The 21,644-nt window shown below is 43.8% G+C and overlaps 2 protein-coding genes across 10 annotated transcripts in view; one reads left to right on the top strand and one right to left on the bottom strand.

Moving 5' to 3' along the window:
• Rassf (Ras association family member) overlaps positions 1-21,644 on the bottom strand; it is a 78,500-nt gene that overhangs the window by 6,026 nt on the left and 50,830 nt on the right. The window lies entirely within an intron of this gene.
• mamo (zinc finger protein 628-like) overlaps positions 1-21,644 on the top strand; it is a 107,606-nt gene that overhangs the window by 42,294 nt on the left and 43,668 nt on the right. The window contains exon 4 of one of the 9 annotated variants that reach the window (XM_076370771.1): positions 714-21,644. This exon is cut by the window's right edge and continues 20,701 nt beyond it. The exons of the other annotated variants lie outside the window; for them this stretch is intronic. Coding sequence (XP_076226886.1) covers positions 714-1,307 — 594 coding nt within the window. The 3' untranslated portion in view covers positions 1,308-21,644. The remainder of the gene's footprint in view (positions 1-713) is intronic. 9 annotated transcript variants of the gene reach the window in all.

The raw sequence follows: 21,644 nt of genomic DNA, 5'->3' as shown, positions 1-21,644 counted from the left end.
TGCCGATTGAAGCCCGCCGCGTCGCGGCTCGGTACGCGCATGCATATATGTATACGTGGGCATTCACGTGCATATATGCGTGCGTGTGCACACTGTGAGTCGAGTAGTGTCAGGACGAGCGAGTTTCCGCGGTGTAGCGAGAAGTATCGTAGCGTACACACGTATCCATAAGAGACACGAGAAAAAGAGAGAGAGACTGAGAGATTGAGAGATTGAGAGAGAGAGAGAGAGAGAGAGAGAGAGAAGAAGAGAAAGAATGAGAGAGAGAAAGAGAGAGCGAGAGAGGGAATGAAAGCGAGAGAGAAAATGTGGTAGAGAAAATGTGAGAGCGAGTCCTGTATCTCCGTTCTGCTTGAAACGATCACTTGAAACAGTAAACGCACTTCACGAAAAGCGCAGAACAGAAAGACTACCGGACAGCAGTGTTAATAGATAGAAACATAGATAGATAGATGAATAGATAGATAATATTACCAAAAAAAAACAAACGAAAAAAAAGACGAAAAAGAAAAGAAAAAACGAGAATGAGAGAGAAAGAGAGCGAGAGAAAGAGAGTGTACATGAGGCACATAGAGAAAGGCATCGAAAACAAAACAAAAAAAAAACGAAAAAAAAACAAATCATTCCAAAACGAAACTTAATTGCGAGGGTGTAAAGGACGAGCTAAAAAGGGGGAAGACAAGAAGTTGATGTTCTTGTTTGTTTGGTTGCAGGAGTTGATGGGTGTGGATGAGCGGGTGTTTGCGTGCATGTACTGCGGTGCCCCGTTCCTCCACCAGAGCAAGCTGGCGCGGCACATCCTCTCGCACAGCCTCGAGTCGCTCAAGTACCGTGAGCAGGCGGCCCACCTGCAGCTGCAGGCTCAGCTGGGTCTCGAGCCGGGCATGCACCTGCCGCCGGAGGCCCACTACCCCGCATCGGGTACGATCGAGCCGGTGGACCTGGAGCTCGCGGCCCATTCGGACCCGACCTCCGGCGTGGTCCTGTGCAAGTTCTGCGGCAAGTCGTTCCCGGACGTCGGCTCGCTGATCGCTCACCTACCGGCCCACACCGGCGACAGGCCGTTCAAGTGCGAGTTCTGCGGCAAAGCGTTCAAGCTGCGCCACCACATGAAGGACCATTGTCGCGTGCACACCGGCGAACGGCCGTTCCGTTGCACGCTGTGCGGCAAGACCTTCTCGAGGTCGACGATACTGAAGGCACACGAAAAGACACATTACCCGAAGTATGTGCGCAAGTTCCTGTCCCCGAGCCCCGTGGACCCATCCGAGGAAGAGGCCCCGCCGCCACCGCCGCCGCATCATTGAGTTCGCCTTAGTCCACCGCGCAACAAGAACAACAACGTTCATCGCCGCCGGAGGGAAAACCGCCGAACACGCCTCGCGTGTCCTCTGTCCTCTTTAGCTAGCCCTTACCAGCTTCGTCGTCTACGTTGCTCCTCGATCGAGTGTACCGTTGCACCGTCGATCCCGAACAGCTCCAGCGGCGCCGAGCCCCTGGGTTACCAGAGGATCAACGGGACGACGAAGCTGACCAAGGGCCAGGGGAAAGAGGATGAGGACACGAGCAGTTCTAGTAGTGCCTCATTCACCATTGCTCGTTGTTTCTCGTGTTTCTTTGATCCTCGCCCGCTACCAGTCCCCCATACACCCGTCATCGACCGTGTCCCTTCTCGCGGCAACGGGCCGACCTGGCCGCATGCCGATCATCATCATCATCATCTTAGACGACCAGCGCGTCCATCCTTCTTCTTGTTCTCCTCCGATCCTCGTCGTTCCTTGTTGGTCCTTTCGTTCGCCGCCCGCCACGACCGTGGTGTGTACATACCTCGCGTCAATCGATCTTGAATTCATCCCTCCCGCCCCCCCCCCCCACTCTCCAGCACCCTCCACCACCGAGCGACGAGGCAGAATAAAAACCGGCGGTGTTTCTAGTTAGTCCTGTGATTTTGGTTAGGATGGTTGGTAAAACGCGTGTTCAGAGGGAGGGACACGTTAAAACGAGCTCCCTCGGTTAATCAGTGCTTTAAGACGAAACGTTTAGCTTATATATACATATATATATATTATATACATGTATATATATATCGATAAATTATTGAAGGTATATATATATATACATATATATATATGCGAGAAAGAGAGGGAGAGAAAGGGGGAGAGACAGAGATAGAATGAGGGAAAGGGAGGGTGAGAGAGTGAGACAGAGAGAAAGTGAGAGAGAGAGAGAGAGAGTGAGAGAGAAAGTGAATAAGGGAGAAAGTATGTGACAGAGTGAGAAAGGTCAGAGGGTGCGAGGCAGCGAGATTGCGCGAGTGAAAGGTGGTGACAGATAGATCGGCAGACAAGTGTGCGCGAGTGAGAAGAAGAACGAAGAGAAGGAGTCGCAGTGGAAGAGGATGATCAAAGATCGGGGGTTTTTATCCGCGAAGAACCGTGTGGAGGGTAAACTGTGGGGAGAGAAAGTGGAAGATAGAGTGACCGTGAGAACGAAAGGAACAGAACGAGCGAGTGAGAGAGAGAGAGAATGAGAGAGAGAGTGAGAATGAGAGAGAGAGTGAGGGGGAGAGAGAGAGAGTCAGAGAGAGAAAGAGAGAGAAAGTGAGAGAGAGAGAGAGAGAGAGAGAGAGAGAGAGAGAGAGAGAGAGAGAGAGAGAGAGAGAGAGAGAAAGTGAGAGAGAAAGGCAAGGTGGAAAGGAAGAAACAGAGAAAAAGAAATTTTGAGCCGCCACGGTTGGTGCTTTTAAGAGATTTTGATAAAATGCTGTGAATATTATATTGATTACGATTAACTATAAACTATTGTAATAATGTAATGACGTTGTACGATGTACGATGTGACTATTGTTGATACGATTGAGAATATTTTATACAGTTGACAAGGGGAGGGGTATGGGGTTCGCGCGCCGACGATTACGATTTAAAAAGAGAAAAATGGATAAAAAAAAAGACACTAGCGACGGGAGGAAGGATTGAAGAAGATTGCGTGGATGAAGAGACGGAAGACGACGAAGAGGATCGACGGTGATGGAGGAAGAGAAATGGCGGCACAAGCGGGGTCGGGTGGTGTTCAGAACTGACGGAAATGGGATTTTGGGGTTTGGGGGTTAGGGGATTCACACAGAGAGAAAGAGAGAAAGAAAGAGAGAGAGAGAGAGAGAGAGAGAGAGAGAGAGAATACGTCCACTTCGAAGAAATTCGACTCGGCGCGTTCGTGGACGCGGTTCAATGACGTTGATCATGATACGTGGGAGAATTAAACGCGCGACACTAAAGGGGGTCGCCTCTGATCGAGTTTGTTGCGAGTGCGCCGGCATCGATGGCTTCTCGAACGCGACGCGACGCGACGCGACGCGACACGACGCGCTTATCAATCCCGCGTCTATTAGCGCTGGTTTCGTTTCCCTTTCCTATCAGCCGATTACCGTCTTCGTTCGCTCTTGCCCCGCCTGTTCCGTTGGGATCGATCCTCGACGAGGCAATTCGCGGACGCGATCGACAGCTTTCTCATTCTTATTCGCTGTGTACGGCTGTTTCTCGATCACACCCTCGACCGGCTACACTTATCATTCCCAAGCTCGATCGTGTACCGTTTTAGCTGCTCGTTTTGCTGCAGTTATTATTGTAGATCGACCGGCGGTAGCTTTGGTAAGAATCGTTGGGTATACTTGATGCTTTGGAGATGAGTGTATTTTTACTTTTCGTTGAGACCCCTGTAATCGTGAATGAAGGAGGAATCAAGATGTCGCTTTTTTAAATAGCTGTCTCTGCGATTGTTACTTTTTATCTTTGCAATTTCGTTGCTGCAGACTCCTAGGTTTACAGTTAATCTAGAGCCTGATTCTATTCGACAGCGCTATTTCAGTTCGTTAAAAATTGTTTCATCGAAAAGTAGAGGTACGTTCGCGCTCTATTCGAGAAGTATCACCTCGCGCGATCGTCTCCGCGAGACAACCAGACGAAACATTTCCGAGCGAGCCTTCAGTCTTTTCGAGCCCGGCTCACCCGGAACCGGCAGCTTTTACCCAATTCCCATCACGCGGTCGACAGAAACACGGTATCGGGGACGCGTGTCGAGCACGCTAAATCGCATCATAGACAGCCATGTTCGCGGATGTGTTTAACGATGCCGCGGTAGGCCGCTCACGCGCAGTGCAATAACTAGGCTGCGGATTTCGTGGATTTATGGCGTTTTTCATCGGCCGAAACTCCGGTCACGGCAAATCGTCCGCGGAAAACCCTGGGGATTGTTATCGTCTCGATGAAGAATCAGTTTTTGACCCAGTTCCCAGGAGTTGGTCGACGGAACGTCTATATCTGCACGAAGATCCGCGGTCTAGAGATCACCTAAACCGAGACACAATTCTCTCTTCTAGCCGAATTTTCATTTATCGCATGCATTAAGATCGGTCGGACGGGATCCGCGGATCCTTCCGACTCCGACGATCATCCTACTTTATTTATTTATTATCGTGTCGCGAAAGTTAGCCAGTAAACGGGGAGGAAGCGGATCGATCTTCGCCTCCACCTGTACTCGAATTTCGCGGACTTCGTTCCTTCGAAGCATAGTTCTTTCGCTTTCCACGAGATCTGTTGAAGTTTCTGACACGTTGGACCTAGCGCCGCGTGTCTACCTAAGAAGTTTGCTGTTGGCAGCAGATTCCTAGCCGGCAGAGTGCTGAAAGCGACTTATCGGTAGTTGTTTGTACTTCAGAGACTGAAAGCAATGTTTGCTCTTGGCGGAATGCTAACCTCGATAGATGTTCTCTTTAGTTTGTCCTGATATCGTGTATAATTATTGACAAATTAACACGTCGACTGACAGGCGTGCGTGGCCTGGCCCTTAGTATTGAAGGGTTAATTAGAGGATGAACCGTGAAATTGTGATACTTTTATCGGGGATCGTGTTGTTGGTTTTTAGGAACTTCAGCGCAGTTGTGGACACATTGATCTTCATTTATTTTCGCGGACGTCGGGACGTGTATCCAGTGTTAGCGAGCGAAAAACTATCGACGAATCGGACTTAAGAGTCGATTAGAACGGGAGCAATCAAGAATGCTGGCAGACAATGCTTTTTCCTCGTTCTCGTGTTTTGTTTTGTTGTAGGCTGCTACTCGATTCGGACGCGTCTCGGCAAACGAAATGTCGATGATGTTTTGTACGGTTCGCTGAGGTACAGGAAGAGAGTCGTGGCAGATTACCACGATAATAATTTATTTTGGGGAACGTGTTGTTCGCAGGACGTTTCGTTGCTAACGTGGACCGATTTGCGGAAGATTCATCGAGGTATGAGACACAACAATTTTCTCACGTAGAACGTTAGTTTCCTTGGACACGGTTCTTAGAACTTTTGTTTTAATTGCAAGTAGCCCATGCTGTTACGAACTTTTCGTAATGGCTCGCGGGAGATTCGATTGATGATTTTTCGATACTTTTGTCAGTAAGTATCGTGCCCGAGATAATTCCTTTGAATCATTTCCATCGTTAATGTGCAAGGAAGATGTCACGAATGTTTATTTGTTGTACATACGTCAAATAAATTAGACGACTGTCGTCACAAGGATATCCGTTGAAAACCAGTGTGTCCGAAGATTGAATAATTTTCGAGCAATAAATCACGGAATTACCATAGTTGCTTTTCGAAGTATGTCGACAATGTTAAAATTTTACTGGATTCTAAGTACACTCGAAATCCGATTATAAAAGAATCGACGCTTGGAGAATCATTTTCATATTTTCCTCATATTTATTTTCACCTGTACTTGATTAATCGCCGCAGTTCACGGTACATCTCGTTTCGGAATATATTTCCTTATTAATTAATGCGCTTAATGAAAATCAGTAAAGCACGACACGCGTGTTTGTAAGTCTATAATTCTTCTCTTCCCCGATTCGAGCAGATAAGAATAATCGGCGCAGCCGAGCGTGCAAGTGAATCAAGATCATCGAGAAAATCCGCGATTCATAAGATACCTGCAACGTGTCCGGCCATTTTCCTCGTGATGGAAACGCGGCGAAAGGGGATCCCCGTGTAAACACGATAAGAGAGGCTCGCGCGGAGCTCCGCCGTTTAACATTTTATCTAATAATTTTTACATTTAATTACACGTTATGGTGCATCGCATTTCCACGCTATCGAGCGGGTACCCTTTTTGCATCGAGCTTTTAACAACCCGCCCGATCGAACTGCACCTTTCCGAGAATCAACCGTCGCGGTGACGCACGTGCCGAAGATTTAGCATTTCGTCATACGTTGGCGGCTTCGAATAATTAGAACGAACAAATTATAATAGAACACTCGCGCAATATATTTCGCTCGCCGCTATCTCGAACGCATTCTCTCTTTGCCTCAGTATTCAGTAAACGCTTCATTGATAATTATTCGCGAGGAACAACAATGTTTGGTTCGAGTGAATTCTTAAAAGACCGCGGAATATGGAAATAGAATAGATAATTCTGCAATGAATAGTTGGAATATCAGATAGTTAACATTTTCCGCGTTTCCTTCTTTAAACAAAAAACAAGTTCATACGCGAGTCTTCGCTCCTCGATTCTTTTTAATTAAATCATCTCGATTTTAAATAATTTTTGCGAACTTCTGCTCGACGATTCACATATACGTTCTACATCCGATAAGGAAAGAATTATTTCAACAAAATATTCCTTCGTTCAACCGATTCGAATTCATTCAAACTCGATTCCTTAATTTCACAGAATGTTTACTAATCTCGATAAATTAATTCAAATATTTTCCGCGTCCAGTAACTGAATAATTATTTCAACGGAGCGTTCACTCTTAATCAAATTCTTCCCATAAAGGGTAACAGGAATTTGAAGGACTACGCATTCCAGGCCCGCGAGCCATTTTTCCCCGACACCTTGTACATTCAGTTGCCAGTTACTTTCTACCTCTTTCCCGGAGAGAAACCCTCGCGGACAGAGCCGCTTTGAAATCGATCGATCTCTGAAATATTCATCGTGTTCCATGCGGAGGCCCGTCGCTGCACCGAAGGAATCGGCCACGAGACCTCGCGCGCCTTTATCGATTAATCGATAGGGCGAACCCATTTCGCACGATTTCGGCCTCGTCTACGACGAAACGTGAATATTAATCTCTGCCCTCGCCGCCTTCGTCCTAGAAACGGAGCGCCGAACGCCAGCCGGACGCGGCGCCGTCCTGTTACCCCGTTTGATCCTTCCGACGTTTCTTTAACCCCTTGCCGCACGATTCTTTTCGCTGTTGCAGTGAAATTTACATTACCATTAACAATTCACGGAATAAAACAGGAATTCTCTGTTCATCATCAATATTCACGTTATACGTTCGATAAGTAATAAACAATTATCACAGAACACGTTAGAAAATGAAAATATCGGATACTGAAAGCTTGAGTGCTGATTATACTGATATATTCTTTAACATAAGTAAAAATTTTAAATTGTCAGAAGGAATGAAGAATGCGGTTTCTTAGTTTCATTTTGGAGTTTATTTACGTTGAGGGTGAAACATTGGTCGTAAGGAAGTAAACTTTGACCTAGAAATGAAATTGATTTTTATTCAACCGAATTCGAAATGCTTAAACGTGTCTCGCGTGCCATTATATGGCGAGGGGTTAATTCCACCCCCTTTGCTCTTTATTTCCCTTTCATTCGGATTTCCAGGGCTCGATCCCAGAAGGGATTAACGAAGTTTTAGCTCCCGAACTCCACGCGATTCGGTTTTTTCTACTTTTACGAGCCTTCTGCTGGACCCTTCTTCCTCTTTTTCCTGTTCTTTCTTCCTCGGTTTTAATCAGGGCTTCGAGTATCGACGGACTGCGAGGTCTTCGATGGCCGACGCATCGCCGAAACTGTGCCACGCGACCTTTTCGATGATTCAATCTGGTCGAACTGAAGTTTCTTGGACGTTCGAACTGCGGAAGAATGTCCGTTCTTTGGTCTCTCTGGTGTGCCAGTTTGCAGGATGTTTTTGGTTCGTGGAAATTCTTCTTTTGGTCATTTGATGCTTGATCGTGAGATTTACAGTGGATCTTTTACTTGAAGATTGAATCATGAAGCTAATCTTGGGTCAACTTTTTCAAATATCGATTAGATTCGATGTTTGAATTGAAGTTTCTTCGGTTGTGATATTTTAGGGCGTGGTTTCAATTTTGGAGGATTCTTTTTTGATCTTTTAATAAGTTAGTCGTGAATTGTTATAATCTGTTTAAAATTGTAGTCGACTTTGGAGAACATTAATTGGCCGTTATGCAGCATTCTAATCATGGACTGTGTAAATCATTCATTAATTACCATGTCCGTAACAAGTGCGTCGGTAACGTCCATTTAAAGCAACGGCATTTGCATTCTTTTTACGTTTGTGATAATTATTGATTCGATAACAGAAAGTTGCAACTTCGTAGATTAAACGTTTCGCAGGAAACACGTTCGTCGCGGATAGCCTGCGAACAGCCTCGAGAATGTCGATTTTAAATTTGTGAAGTGCGGCTCCGTTGCCAAATTTTCAGTGTCATCGATCATTTAATTAATTCCCCGCGATTTTCCGTACGCTAAACGTACCCGGCCGTGTCCCGGGCGGTCGGAACTAATTTCACGGGATTATTTCGTTGGAAGTTCATCAGATCGTTACACGCATTCCGATAATATCGCGAAAATTACACATTTGACCAATTCGCCGCATGTTCGCGGGATGAACTTCTCGTAATTTGGTAAACAAAGTAGTGATCGAAAACGCGTGTAATCATAATTGGCAGTGCGTACCGTTAATTATTTCGGATCGGGTTTAATAACCGTGTAATTATTAGAATATTATAAATAAAATGCCAGGCACTCGGCAGTCCGCGGTTATTGCAATTATCGAGCGACGCTTTCGCTGAAAGATACCGTAATCACGAAATTAATTTCCACTCGAACATCTCGCCGAATATTTCAATCGACGACCTCTTTCGCGCGGAACATACTAGACGATCCACAGCTCAAATCGATCTGTATCTTTCAATTCCATCAGTCTCGGCGAAACAACCGATCAACAAACATCGAAGTTACATAACATACCGATTATCTTTATCCAAGAAACATCCGCGAACTTCCAAGTGTCTCAATCCAAATTCCGATTGATCGGTTTAACGGCGATCTCTGAAAACAAACTCGGAACACAATCTGTATCCAAGACGCGCGTCTGTAACCAGCCCGTGATCTTCCGACGGGACGTGTATTAAATTCGACGTAACGATTCCGATTACCCGATAGCGTGATTAATAGTTCTGGCAAGGTCGTCCGATCATCAAACACGAGGCGAAAGAGATCTAGCCGCGATGCTGGCCGACCGGCGAGCGATTTCTAGGAGCGCGGGATCCTCGTCCGGTCGGCCGTCAGGGCGGCGATTGCCGCGGAAAAATCGCAGTTAACGAGGAACGCGGCGTTACGAGCGTAACCTTGCAATCGTAAAGGTCTAAAAATATAATGGACGCACGGAAAACTGCATAATGCATCGACCCAACTGCACTGCGTTATCGCGTTCGCTCGTTCGCTCGCTCGCTCGCTCGCTCGCTTGCTCGTGTGCTCGCTCGCCGGTTCGCGGGCATGCATGCATGCATGCATGTATGCATACGGCGTGCACGTCACGACAGATAAATCGTAAATTGGACAGTGACGCTCAATTTTGCGTGCGCGGGGCTCCCGATCATTTTCGCGGGCCGCGCCGGGGAAACAATCGGCCGGTCGTGTTGGTACGGCGTACGAGCCGCGACTATTCCCGTGTAATTCTTGATACATTGTACGCCGGATAAATTTCAGCTGTTAAAAACGCGAGCGTTCGTGATTATATTGATACCATTTAAACATCAATCAAACCGAAATTTCTTATATAAACTTACGGAAAGAAATAAGGAATTCGATTTTGTAAATTTTACTTTGGATTTGTGTCGTAGATATTTAAAGTGTTATATTACCGTAGGATTAGCAATTAAACGGTAGACTAAAAATTCCGCATTACAGCGGGGATGGTGCACAATGTATCGAGCGATCTAGATTCGAAATTTGGTTTATCGTTAAGAGTAGATCAATCGTGCCGGGAAAGATTTCAGTTTTCTTATTTGGTGATTTTTGGTGTTTTAACACTTTATGTATGTATGTTTTCTAATATTGAACGTATAGAGATGTATGTACCTGTTTCTAGTGAAATAATAGGTTATGAAATAGACAAACAAATTGATCGGTAAATTCTTCTTGTTGGAAAGGGGAGTAAAAGGAAAGGAATATTGAAAAATTGATTAATCGGATAGCACAGGAATTGATGTGAAGTTAATTGAGTGAAGACAGGTGTAGGATTTTGAATTCAATTTTGAAACCGATCGTTTGACAGTTCTTGATGTGTTTAGATAACTGTGCTACATCGAAAATGAGTTTAAGCATTGTATTATGATCAGTTAGATGATTTATTGATTGAAAATTACGATTGCTATTGTCATTGGGGAGTTTGTTACAGAAGCCTTGGCTATTAATTATCGATCTTTGAAGGATCAGTCGATCATTGCCCTTACATAAAGTGTTAAAGCCCTTAAATGTCCGAAATGATTTGAAAAATAAATAGTCTCGTTTCGGTACTATAATTAATGTATGAAGAAACCGGAAAAAATCTACTGTTACAATTTTGACGAGTATTACGTGTCATTTGTGACGAACGCTCAGTTGTTTTAACGCGATTGCCTTGAAAAGAAGTGCGAGAAGAAAATTGATTTGAAATTAAAATGTTTGCTAACGTAAGGAACTAAGGAATAGTGTGACTTAAGGACGATACCAGATCGTCAATTGTAAATTCTAATGCTGTTCGTCTTTATGATTTAATAACGAGCGACATTATCTGTAGGAAACATTGAAAATTCTTGTGACGTCAAACTGTTAATGGATTGCGGGTCTTTATGCAAATGTTGATTCTTTTCCCGCGGTTTCGAGGAAATCGCTGCCGGAAATAAACTTGTGCTCCATTAATGAGTCTATCGGACTCTGAGTGGATGGTCGATTGAATATCATACATCTTTTCGGAATATTAATAATTACTGATCTTTTCCTTTTAGAAACTATTCTAGAGAAATTACGTGGATTATTCTATTCGGAGATTATTTAACTTCGTGATATTTTTGAATGGATTCTGAATAGTACAAGAAGTTTTTTTTATAGAAGTTAACGGTTGATGCTCCGAAGAAACTGGTTTCTCGTGTCTGAATCAGTCATATTTATATTAAAGATAGCTAAAATCCACTTTTAGCAAGGCGATTATTTGAATTATTCAATCGATCCGTAAGAACATGTCCGATTCTACCTAACTGCACTTCGAATGTTCAGCTATGCTATTCATAAAGTATCCTCCACTCTGTTCGAACAAAAAATATTGAACAACCCGCCGTACTTCCATCTAAAGTGATCTTCTAGACGTCCGAATCGGATCCCCAGTAATTAAACATCGCCTAACGATTCCCATCGATGCCTCGTCGGAGTATAAAACGAAAAAACGAAAGGGAACAGAGAACTGCAACAAGACCCGCGGAAATTACAACGATATCACCGATGCGTTCAAATAACGGGCCGAATCGATGCGCCGGAACGTTCAGCTAACGAAAGAGTATTCAAGCGTAAACGATGATCGGCAACCGGCCCGTTAATTCGTGGCTTTTTCTAATCAAACGCCGCTTCCAGTTTCGCGGAATGAAAATCGGCTGATTGATCGGCCGCGGCCCGCGTTTTCGCGTGTTGCCGATTGCCTGGCTCCTCGAATCATCGTCAATTACCAACGTTACCGAACGATCGTAGCCAGCGAGCCTAGAGGACCCGACAAGTATCCGAAATGCTCGTGCACGCCGGGAAAACTCGTGGAAATTCGCGTGCTCCGTGAAACGAACGGGCGGAAAAAAAAAAGAGAGAGAGACCAGTCGGCCGCGTATCGGTGGCTCGACTTAATTACAACGCGGAGGTTGAAGGTGTTTTCGGTTCTCGGCGTACCCGAAATTGTCGACACGCGCGCGCTCGCACACACGCACGCACGCACGCACGCACGCACGCACGCACGCACGCACGCACGCACGCGGACGTGCCCGACGTGGCGGGGGTGGCTCGCAATTACGCCGGTTGCGAAACGCGGAACAACGATCGCCCCGGTAAAGTGCAATCGAGAAGAGAATTAATGAACGTCGTGCACCACTGACGTAGAGTACAATCAATTAGCAAAGTTCCAATTAACGTAGGTTTCGGGTCATCCGACGGCTGACGACGCGTGCGGAATCGACGCGTCTCGCGGCGCCCGAACCACGACCATTAGGATAAGTTCAACGTTTTCGCAAGTGTCACACCCCTTCGACCCCCTCCCCCGCCATCTTTGTCGCTCTTGATAGCTACGCTTTCCTCGCCGTTGCCGGATTGATTCGTCTCGTTTGCCGATTGGTTGTCCGATTCGATGCTCGATCTGATCGTTGCGATCGATAAAGGGGTTTGGTAAATGATAGTTCGTTTGTTGACGATTTGTAAGCGAAGAAGGAAGTTTTATGGTTTTTGGTTTATTTAAATATTGGAGGTCTTCTAGAATGTTAGGGTACACTGGTTGTTTTTCATTGGGAATATTTGGAGATTGTTTTTGGATGATTCTTCTGTGTTTTTAGGGGCAATTGGCTGCTGAATTCAAGATGGGTCGGTTGATGTTGGAAGTTACTGTGTGCTTTTGTTCAGTTTACTCTTGGAATGCGAACAATTGGTTGAAATTAGTCGATATAATAATGGTATCTTCTACGTATCTGTAGGAAGTTAATTGTGCTCGTGTGAGGAAGTGTCAGTTACTCGGTTAACAGATGAAATTCGATACTTCCCGGTTTATTTGATTAATGAGGCATTCGTTCTGAAATTTCTTAGCGAATCTATTCCTTCGAAATTGACAATCCCTTGAAACATTAACTACCGGAACTAAATAATTTCTGTAACTGCTACGATCTCCTAACAAGAAACGCCGTTGAATCATTTCATTCGTAACTGTCAATAACCAAGAGACATTTATCGAGTGCTAACAGCGTTGAAGATTCCAACAGATCTCGTGAACTTCTCTCATCTCTTCTCCACCGGGCACCATGCTTCCCGACAGCCTCTCATGGTCCGAAACCGATGAAGAATTTTCATCTTCTTTTAATTCTCATTCATGGTGCGCGCAACCATTTCCAATTCGACGACTTAATAAAAGAAAGAATCTTCTTCCGTTCAAAGGACGGACCAGTCTCGGAAAAAGTGAGGAAAAAAAGAAGCGAGCAGAAAAAAAAAGAAAATTGATTAAATCTCCCATCGTCGAGCCCCATCGGGCGGTTCTACGAAGAATTTCAAGCGCGGGTTTCATAAAACTCGTTCGATTTTCGATCTCATCCTCGTCATCGTCGTCCATCTTGGAAACGGCACGTGCCGCGAATTGATTCCGCGCGTACCGGTCCCTGTACATAGAGAGCACTCCGCGTAGATCTTTATAAATATGTCTAGTAGGCCCTTAGATCTAGTTGGATCTTTAGTTGTCGTAATCGTTCGCCAAAAAGATAAAAAAAAAATAGAAGAAGAAGAAGAAGCACTATCGGAAAGGATTCGACCGATCGGTACAGTTTTTACGTTTCGAGAAGGAAAAATTGCATCTTAAAGAACGTCCTTAGAAAACTCCCCTTCTCCGAAGGAAACTACTCCCCGTTTCGTTCGAGCCGATTTTAAGATGGCGTACCTTCGGTTCTTTAAGATGCAAAAGTCGACACCGACGGGTGGAAGCTTCGATTCAGCTCCTGGGAGGTCTTGGAATCGCGTCTCCTCGGAGATCCTAGATCTTGGTTCGACGTAGCACTCGAGTTTCTGTTCTAAAGTTCCTAAAGACTCGTTCTAACTTAATTGTATATAACGTATATAGATGGTATAGATTGTACTTATTAGTGTGGTTACAACGTTAACGTCCTATCGTATGTAGATATCGCGTAAGTAATTATCCGAGACGTCCAAAATCCGACGCGGAGCCTGAAACGTAGCTGAATTATTATGTGTAAAGTGTGTTTCGTTCTCTTATTATTATTAATATTATTATTATTATTATTATTATTATTATTACTACTATTTTCCCTTTTTTTAAAAATTTTATTCGAATTCCCCTCGTGCTTGTCGGTTGTTTAACTATTATTTATCCTTTAACAATTTTGCGGTCCTTCGAACATTCGTGACTGTATCGATGTTAATTAACGACGTACGTCGTACACGGAATAGTTAAATTATTTTCATAATTTCCTTTTAATGTAACGATACGTATTAGAGATATTGTTTAGCGGAACGCAAAATTGTTAAGCCGCCTCTCTTGTATTTTAGTAAGCAATTCATTTTGTACCTCGAGCATGGGCTGGAGTTTTCGGTACGTCACGCGTTAAACGTGAAATTCTTTTGTGTACAACAGTCACAGATCTCTCGGGAATGTACAGTTTCAGAATTTGACATGTTCAATTTAAATCAGCTGCGTCGTTTAACCGTGAAGAATCGATTGGATCGTCGCCATGCTCGAAGTATCAAGAAAGCCATATACACTACCGCGCAAACGTAATTGATCACTCGATCGAACAGAAACAGATGCACCCTTGGAACGTGTATTTTATCGTTCATTTCGTTGGTCTATTTTTCGTTCCGTGACTCACGAATGTTGCAAGTGATCAAATATTTTTTAGAAGTAGTGTATATACCGCGGCTACCGAGCGAACTTGAGGACCTTGGCACGTGGCCGCTGGCGGAACAATGGAAAATTAAGCGGATGCATACGAAATTGTTTCGAAAAGTAATACTTTTTAACCACTTTTACAATTCGCTTTTGAAACAATGGCTGATGGAATAGTATATGCATATTCAGTGTTTCGGTTGGGTCGTTACTACGGAAAATATTTAAATTGCCCAAATATCTTAATGTGCGGTAATAACTCATCGTTGCAGGTACAGTTCTGTCAACATACAATTTAAAAAAGCAAGGTGATAGAAAATAACTGAATATACAATATGTGTTCAAGGACATCTTCACCAGGCACGAGCCAGACAGGAAATTTCATTTATTTCAATGCCGACTATTCATGCGTTATTATCAAATTTGAGCCGTTTAAAGTAAACGTTTTAATGAGAAATAATCGAACAACGAATATTTTATCGTAATTTCGAAAGATTAAAAATTGATTTTATTATCAACCGACTCAATTAAATAATTGTCGAATAGAAAGTGAAAGACCTCCGATGGACGCCATTTTTCTTTTTCTTAGCTAGCCCTGCAAGCCTCAAGATCGCTCGACATGCATCTATATAGCAATATTTCTTTTTAAGTTGCGCGCAAGGGATGCGCGAACCCTTTCCGTCCACGAACGTTGTGACACTTTTTAGTTAAGTTCACCTTCGCGGTCGATCATCGGTGTACAACGGTCCCGCGACGGTTTCCGACCTGTACTTTTGTAGCGTTTTCCACGGACAGCGCGTTCATCTTGGACTCGACTTGTAAATACGTAGAACGTACTCGTAGGATATCGCTCATGCTTCTTGCCAGGTGGTGTCACGTTGCAATACACACATATCCGGTAGATTATATTCCTAATTAGAGTTCCTGTGGAAATGGCAGCATGTTCGACGACACAAGTACTCTGTGCCTTCCGTTTTCCATGAGCGAGCTGCAACTTTTATTAGAAATCGCAGCAAAGAAGAGACTAATAACAATAAATCCTCGAATGGTTTCGTCGAACGACGATTTAATAAGAATCGTCGGCCAAGTTCAAACGACTCGTTTAACCATTAGTGAAATCGTAAAGGTTGTGCTTTCACGGAGAAGTATTAATTCAATTCATTTCCGAATTAGGGTAGGAAGAACGCGTAAATTTTTATAAGAAACCACAGACGAGTCGTTCGGATTGCAAGACGATATATTATTGTTAACGAACGAACAAACAAACGAGGATGCCGTGATCATGGAGGACAGAAGGATCGCAGTGACAAGTCCACGTTGGTAATTCGGTAAACCTGTAATCGGAAGCTCTAGCGTATTTATTATTGTCACTTTCTTGTTATCCTCGTTAATTAGGGAACAGCTTTTCGTCGACGAATCGAACGGTGGAAAACGAAAAACATTAGCTAAGTAGTATTCCCGTGCTGCTGTCAGACGTATTAACGGCTCGAACGTGGTAACACCTTCGACGAGGACCCATCGCGTGTTGGGCCGTAACTCCTGATTTTCCTTAATTATCGTTTCAGCGGACGTTACTGACAGTATTAAAAGAGTTACAAAGAGTTAAGTAACCGTATCGCGGTTTCACGACACGACAGACACGTATGCACACACGTATGTACTACTTACACACATAGACACGCGTTAACGTATACACGAGCATATTTAAAACGAGGAAAAAAATGGTATATATTTATATTTATAGACGTAATGTACACGCGTAAATACGTACACACATACGTACACATTTACAAACACACGCGTACACACACACACACACATACACACACGCGAACACAGATTTATTACGGAAGATAAAACACGATGATGCGTAATTGGCAAGCACTTTTACGAAGTACAAGACCGTTAGTAGAATTTTATTAGTACCAACCGGATGTGACGCGCGTGTTGGCGAGCGTGTTTTGCGGGTCTCGCGTGTGTTGCGGGAGTGTGTGATGGTAAGGGAAGAAAGGGAGAACAAACGAGAGGGAGAGAAAAGAAGAGAGAGAGCGAGAGAGAGAGAGAGAGAGAGAGCGAGAGGCGGAAGGGGGGACAGAGAGCGCGAGAAAAAAATGGGAACAGAAACGGAAAAAGAGAGGAAATAATTCCCGCGGAACGAACCCGCGCGTATTCACGGGGGAGACGATGTCTTCTGTGTGTTTCGTTTCTTTTTTTTTTTCTTTTTTTTTCTTTTATTAGGTTTAGGGGAGAGACAGGTGTGAGAACAAGGGCGTCGCATGTACAATAATTATTAGGTACCTATACGTATATATGTATATATATATATATATATTTTGTATATATATATACATATGCATACTGTGCGTGTATATATATATAACACGGACCCATTAAACGATTAGCGCGACTAATTTTCGCAATTTTCCGGACTAAAGTTCCTTGGGGGTAATGCGTTTTTGGTGCGTGTCTCGAGCCGAAGCCGCCCCGATGTGATGACGGTGCTTTGTTTCTCTTTTTAATTAGAAACTTATTGATTTTTATCATTATCCTTGAGCGACATAGTTATGTTACTTAGGATTTATTTTGTTATTCTAACAATATTATTATTATTATTAATTATTATTATTATTAATTATTATTATTATTATTATTACTATTATTATTAATTATTATTATTAATATTATTATTCACGACATACTATTATGTTTACTTATACATACATTATTAAAATATACGAATGCCTATTTTCAAACCACGAATTTACTTTCCGTGTGTGTTTTTCTCTTTGTGTTTTCATTATTTTATTCAATTCCATCACATACGTCGATCGATACCTGTATCACATTTTTCCTTTGGCCTCCTCATTTTTTTCGAATTTTCAGTTCGATGGTATTGCCGATGGCACGGTGTGTGCGCGCGCGTGTGTGTGTTTGTTTGTGTGTGTTTATTGATTCCGGAGGACGTATAATTTCGGTAATTTTCCATCGATGCTGTTCGAGGCATATTCCTGCTGGCTTTTTTCCGATTCGCGAAACGAATTTGCGTTGATATCGAAACTTTCTAATTCGTTACTTAACAAAACGCGGCGCGTCACACTCCGTTATACTTGAAATTTTGTGCTCGAGCGTTTCAATTAATCCGGACGCTAGCGTACGAGCGAAAGTTCAATTAAAAACTTCACTTGTTACATTGTTAAGATTGAATTCCGTAATTAGCGGAGCTGTTAACGTTCATTCAGTCGGTGTGCTCGGTTCGGTAAATAACACTTCGGCTTTCGTTGGACCGTATCCGGCATTATCGCGCATCCAACGTCTCCATAATATTTTCCGTACTGTAAACGACGCGAATTTATCTCCTGTACGGTCTTTTGTAACGTTAAACGTACTTTTCCTTTTCAGTAATTCCGTAACGGTGTTGCAGCATGATTTATAGTTTCAATTTGCAAATGATATCCATCGAAACCGTTTAAAAATGATCTAACACTGAAATCACCGAGTATTTAACATGATTGATACGTGCTTCTTATTAAAATTACAAATTTCATTCGGTTCCTATTAATATTTATTACGTAATTCAGATCAGTAATTCTTAGAGCTTCAACTGTTCAACGAATTTACGATTTGATTAATCGAAAAACATGAAATTCGAAGGCAGCCGTTTTGTCCGGTGCGATATTTCTAACGTTCAGTCGTCACGTGACCAGTGGAAAGTTAAAAGCTGCCGCGTGGAAAATTTTCGGTTAAGTTCCCAGGCCTCGGTTGAGTGCCACTGATACGCAACGGCGATTAATGGCATCGCAACCGGCGCGTACAGAAATATTGCGGATACGGCATATTATTTTTTCCTCGAGCGACCGCTAATTTTTACGCGAAAACAGCGAGGAACGTTACTTTTCCCGGTCTTGCCGCGATTTTTCGTTGTATCGGCGCCTGACGTTACATAAATATTATCCCGCGTAATTTGTGCGCGGAATAAGCTCGTTCCGGCTACCGAATTTTCCCTTTCTTTTTTTCCCTTTTCTGCGCCCGGCGGACTCTTTCATCTCGGATTGAATGGGAAATGATACAAACAAAAGGAATTTTTCAGTTTCAATCAGACAACGGCTGACAACTCATAAAATCGACTGTTTTCGGAACTTTTTTAATTAGCGAATTTTAATACCGCGGGACTAATTATATTTGTTCGTTTCCCCCGAAAAAATCGTCGAATTGTTTTAGTGTTGTTAGCGGGGAAAAGTTATAATTTATATTTTCTTCGGAACGTAATAATGACATTTTGGTTAACCGTATCGATTCGACGCGCAAATCATTGCTCGGCCGGTATCAAAACGTTATTCGACGTGTAAATAAAAATTCCTGTTTGTTTCGAACACGCGAAACAATTGCCTCGGCGCCGCTCGGACTTTAATGTTTCCTGTAGAACCGTGAAACCAGGTCAGAAAGTTACTTTGCAGCATTCAGCTACGGAAAAGTAGCAACTGTGCTGAATTCCTCGCCGTCGGTGATGGGAATCAGGAACGTACGATGAAAAATTAAAATCGGCCATGGGAACATCTGTCCGCCATCTTGGAAGCTATTAATGGCTCCTGGTAGCCCCACACATACATCACTCTTAAACCAGGGTTTCTCCATGGCTCAAATTGCAATGCACTCATTTTTAACTCGCATTACTCTCAACAAAATTTCAGCAACTAATTACAATAATTTCAATTTTCTCAATTACACAAAGACTATCGATCGTATCAATTTTTATCTACCCAAAAGTAATAATTGACCTTAACGCTTCATTAATCTTTACTCAATCAACTTTAGAACACAACATCAACACGCTAATTCTATTCCCTTACTAATCACAACGATCCAATTTTCGAGTGTCACGATTCAACGAATCCCAGTACCAACTCAACGCGACAAAGTTGCATTCGAACACGCATCGAACTTCCCCGAGTCCGCAAACGATGCGAACAACAACAAAAATTGCACGAATCGCGTGGAATAATTGCTTCGTCGAGGTCCCGAGGAAAATCCCCGTCGCTTCAACCTCAGAACGACGTCCAACGAACTCGGTTTCCGGTTTCGGGATCGGCCGCGTCGATCGAGAGAAAACGAAACCAACGCGCCGTTCTTTCCTCGGTTTTCTCGGACTCCTCCGGTTGAACGTTGAACACGGCGAAGTGGCGTGAACAGGGAGAAAAAAAGAACTGAAGAGCGAGAGAGAGAGAGAGAGAGAGAGAGAGAGAGAACACTTTGACGATTGCCCGCGCACTCGACTGACTGTAACATAAAGTAGGCTTTAATGATTAACGGGGAAAACGAGAGGAAGCAAAAAAAAAGATGAACCGACACACGCATACACGCACAGGCATGTGTACACACGAACCAACACAGTTACACGCAGGACACGTAGGAGAGAGGGACACTCTCGCGTTCACGCGTGCACGTACGTGGCGGGACACGGTTGCGGAGAACGATCGCGAGCGCGCGCGCGCATACACGTACACACGAGAGCACACGCGAGTGAGAGAGAGAGAGAGTGAGAGAGAGAGAGAGAGAGAGGTATATAAGTGGCATAAGCATACTTACGTATAGCACTTTATCGCAAAACGCATAGGCGATGCCTGTAGAGTTACGATTACACGTAGGCGAGTTTAGAGGATACACGCGCCCGGGAACGGACTGACTTGTGCACACGGCCACGTGGGCACGCGTTTCGCGCTGTCGTTTGAATCGATCACGCCCCGTTTCCGGTATCGCCGAGGCCACCGGCTTGTTTTTTCCCCTCTTCGTTGTTCTTTTTCCTTTCCTCTTCTTCTTCTGCTTCTTGGAATCCTTTGACGCGTCGCGAGCTAACGCACCGTGTCTCTGTGTTTCTTCTTTCGTATCCCTTGCATGGCGCAATGGGAATTCTAATGGGGGATTCGATTCTGTTCTCGGGGAAAAGCGAATGGTTCGGTTTTCGGGATAGTTCAAGATTGTTCGAACGGGCTGAGAATTTTCGAGATTTCATTCGGAGGATGATGTTTGCTGAGGGATTGGCGTGTTGTAGATCAATGGGATTCGGAGTGTTCGGATGCTTTGACGGTCGTCACGTGATCTCAAAGCCTATTTTAACAGATGAAGTTATTTTTCACGCACCGCGTCCGACCAAGGAAATATCCGTTATCGATCGAAGCGAAGGAATATTATATTTTACAGGCGAGTAGTTTTAGAAGCTCTCGAGAAAGAGGTAAGCTTGATACTGCGAACGAAGCTTGAAAGGATTCTCAGAAAGCAGCCGGCGATACATGGTAGAATTCATAACGAAGAGTACGGCCGTCAAAGTGTCCGATTGAGCTGAATCAAAAATCAGTACTCAGAATCTCAGAGGCAACATGTTGCATATTTCCCAGAGCCACCGAGGAATCGGATAACCTCTGTCGATGAAAGACAGACCGAGATCTAATTTGTCTATCACAGTAATTAATCTTTCAACGCGGAACACAATCGATTCGACGTCTACTTATCGCGAACGAATAATTCCCACCGAACGCATCCAGAAAGAATTGCGATCATTCGAGAGTCTCGTTGAAAGATTAAACGAACTCTTCGCTGACACTGTTTGGAATGATCGAACGTCGGTGTCCTTTGGGAACAAATTAACGCGTTGACCGCCACGAGAATTTAGAGCGTTTCGTATAACATTACTTATCTTATCGTAACGAACGTGGAAGGTATTAGCATTAATTAGCAATGATTTGGTATCATAGCTCCTAAGTTACACTATTATTTAACTATCTACATAACCAAATACTTTGATATCAATTTTCACGCAATTGTTTCCAAGTAATTCAGACACTCCGGTCATCGACGACCATCGCGGCGGTCAGCGTGTTAATGTTCCTCGATAAGAGCGAGCGAAAACATCGAAAAATTCATTTCCAGATTATTCAGCGATCATTTGCCGCGGG

Source organism: Nomia melanderi, chromosome 9 (assembly GCF_051020985.1).
Source record: "Nomia melanderi isolate GNS246 chromosome 9, iyNomMela1, whole genome shotgun sequence".
NCBI lineage: Eukaryota > Metazoa > Arthropoda > Insecta > Hymenoptera > Halictidae > Nomia > Nomia melanderi.
Note: the sequence above shows the minus strand (reverse complement) of the source record. Positions and strands in the feature narration are given on the sequence as shown.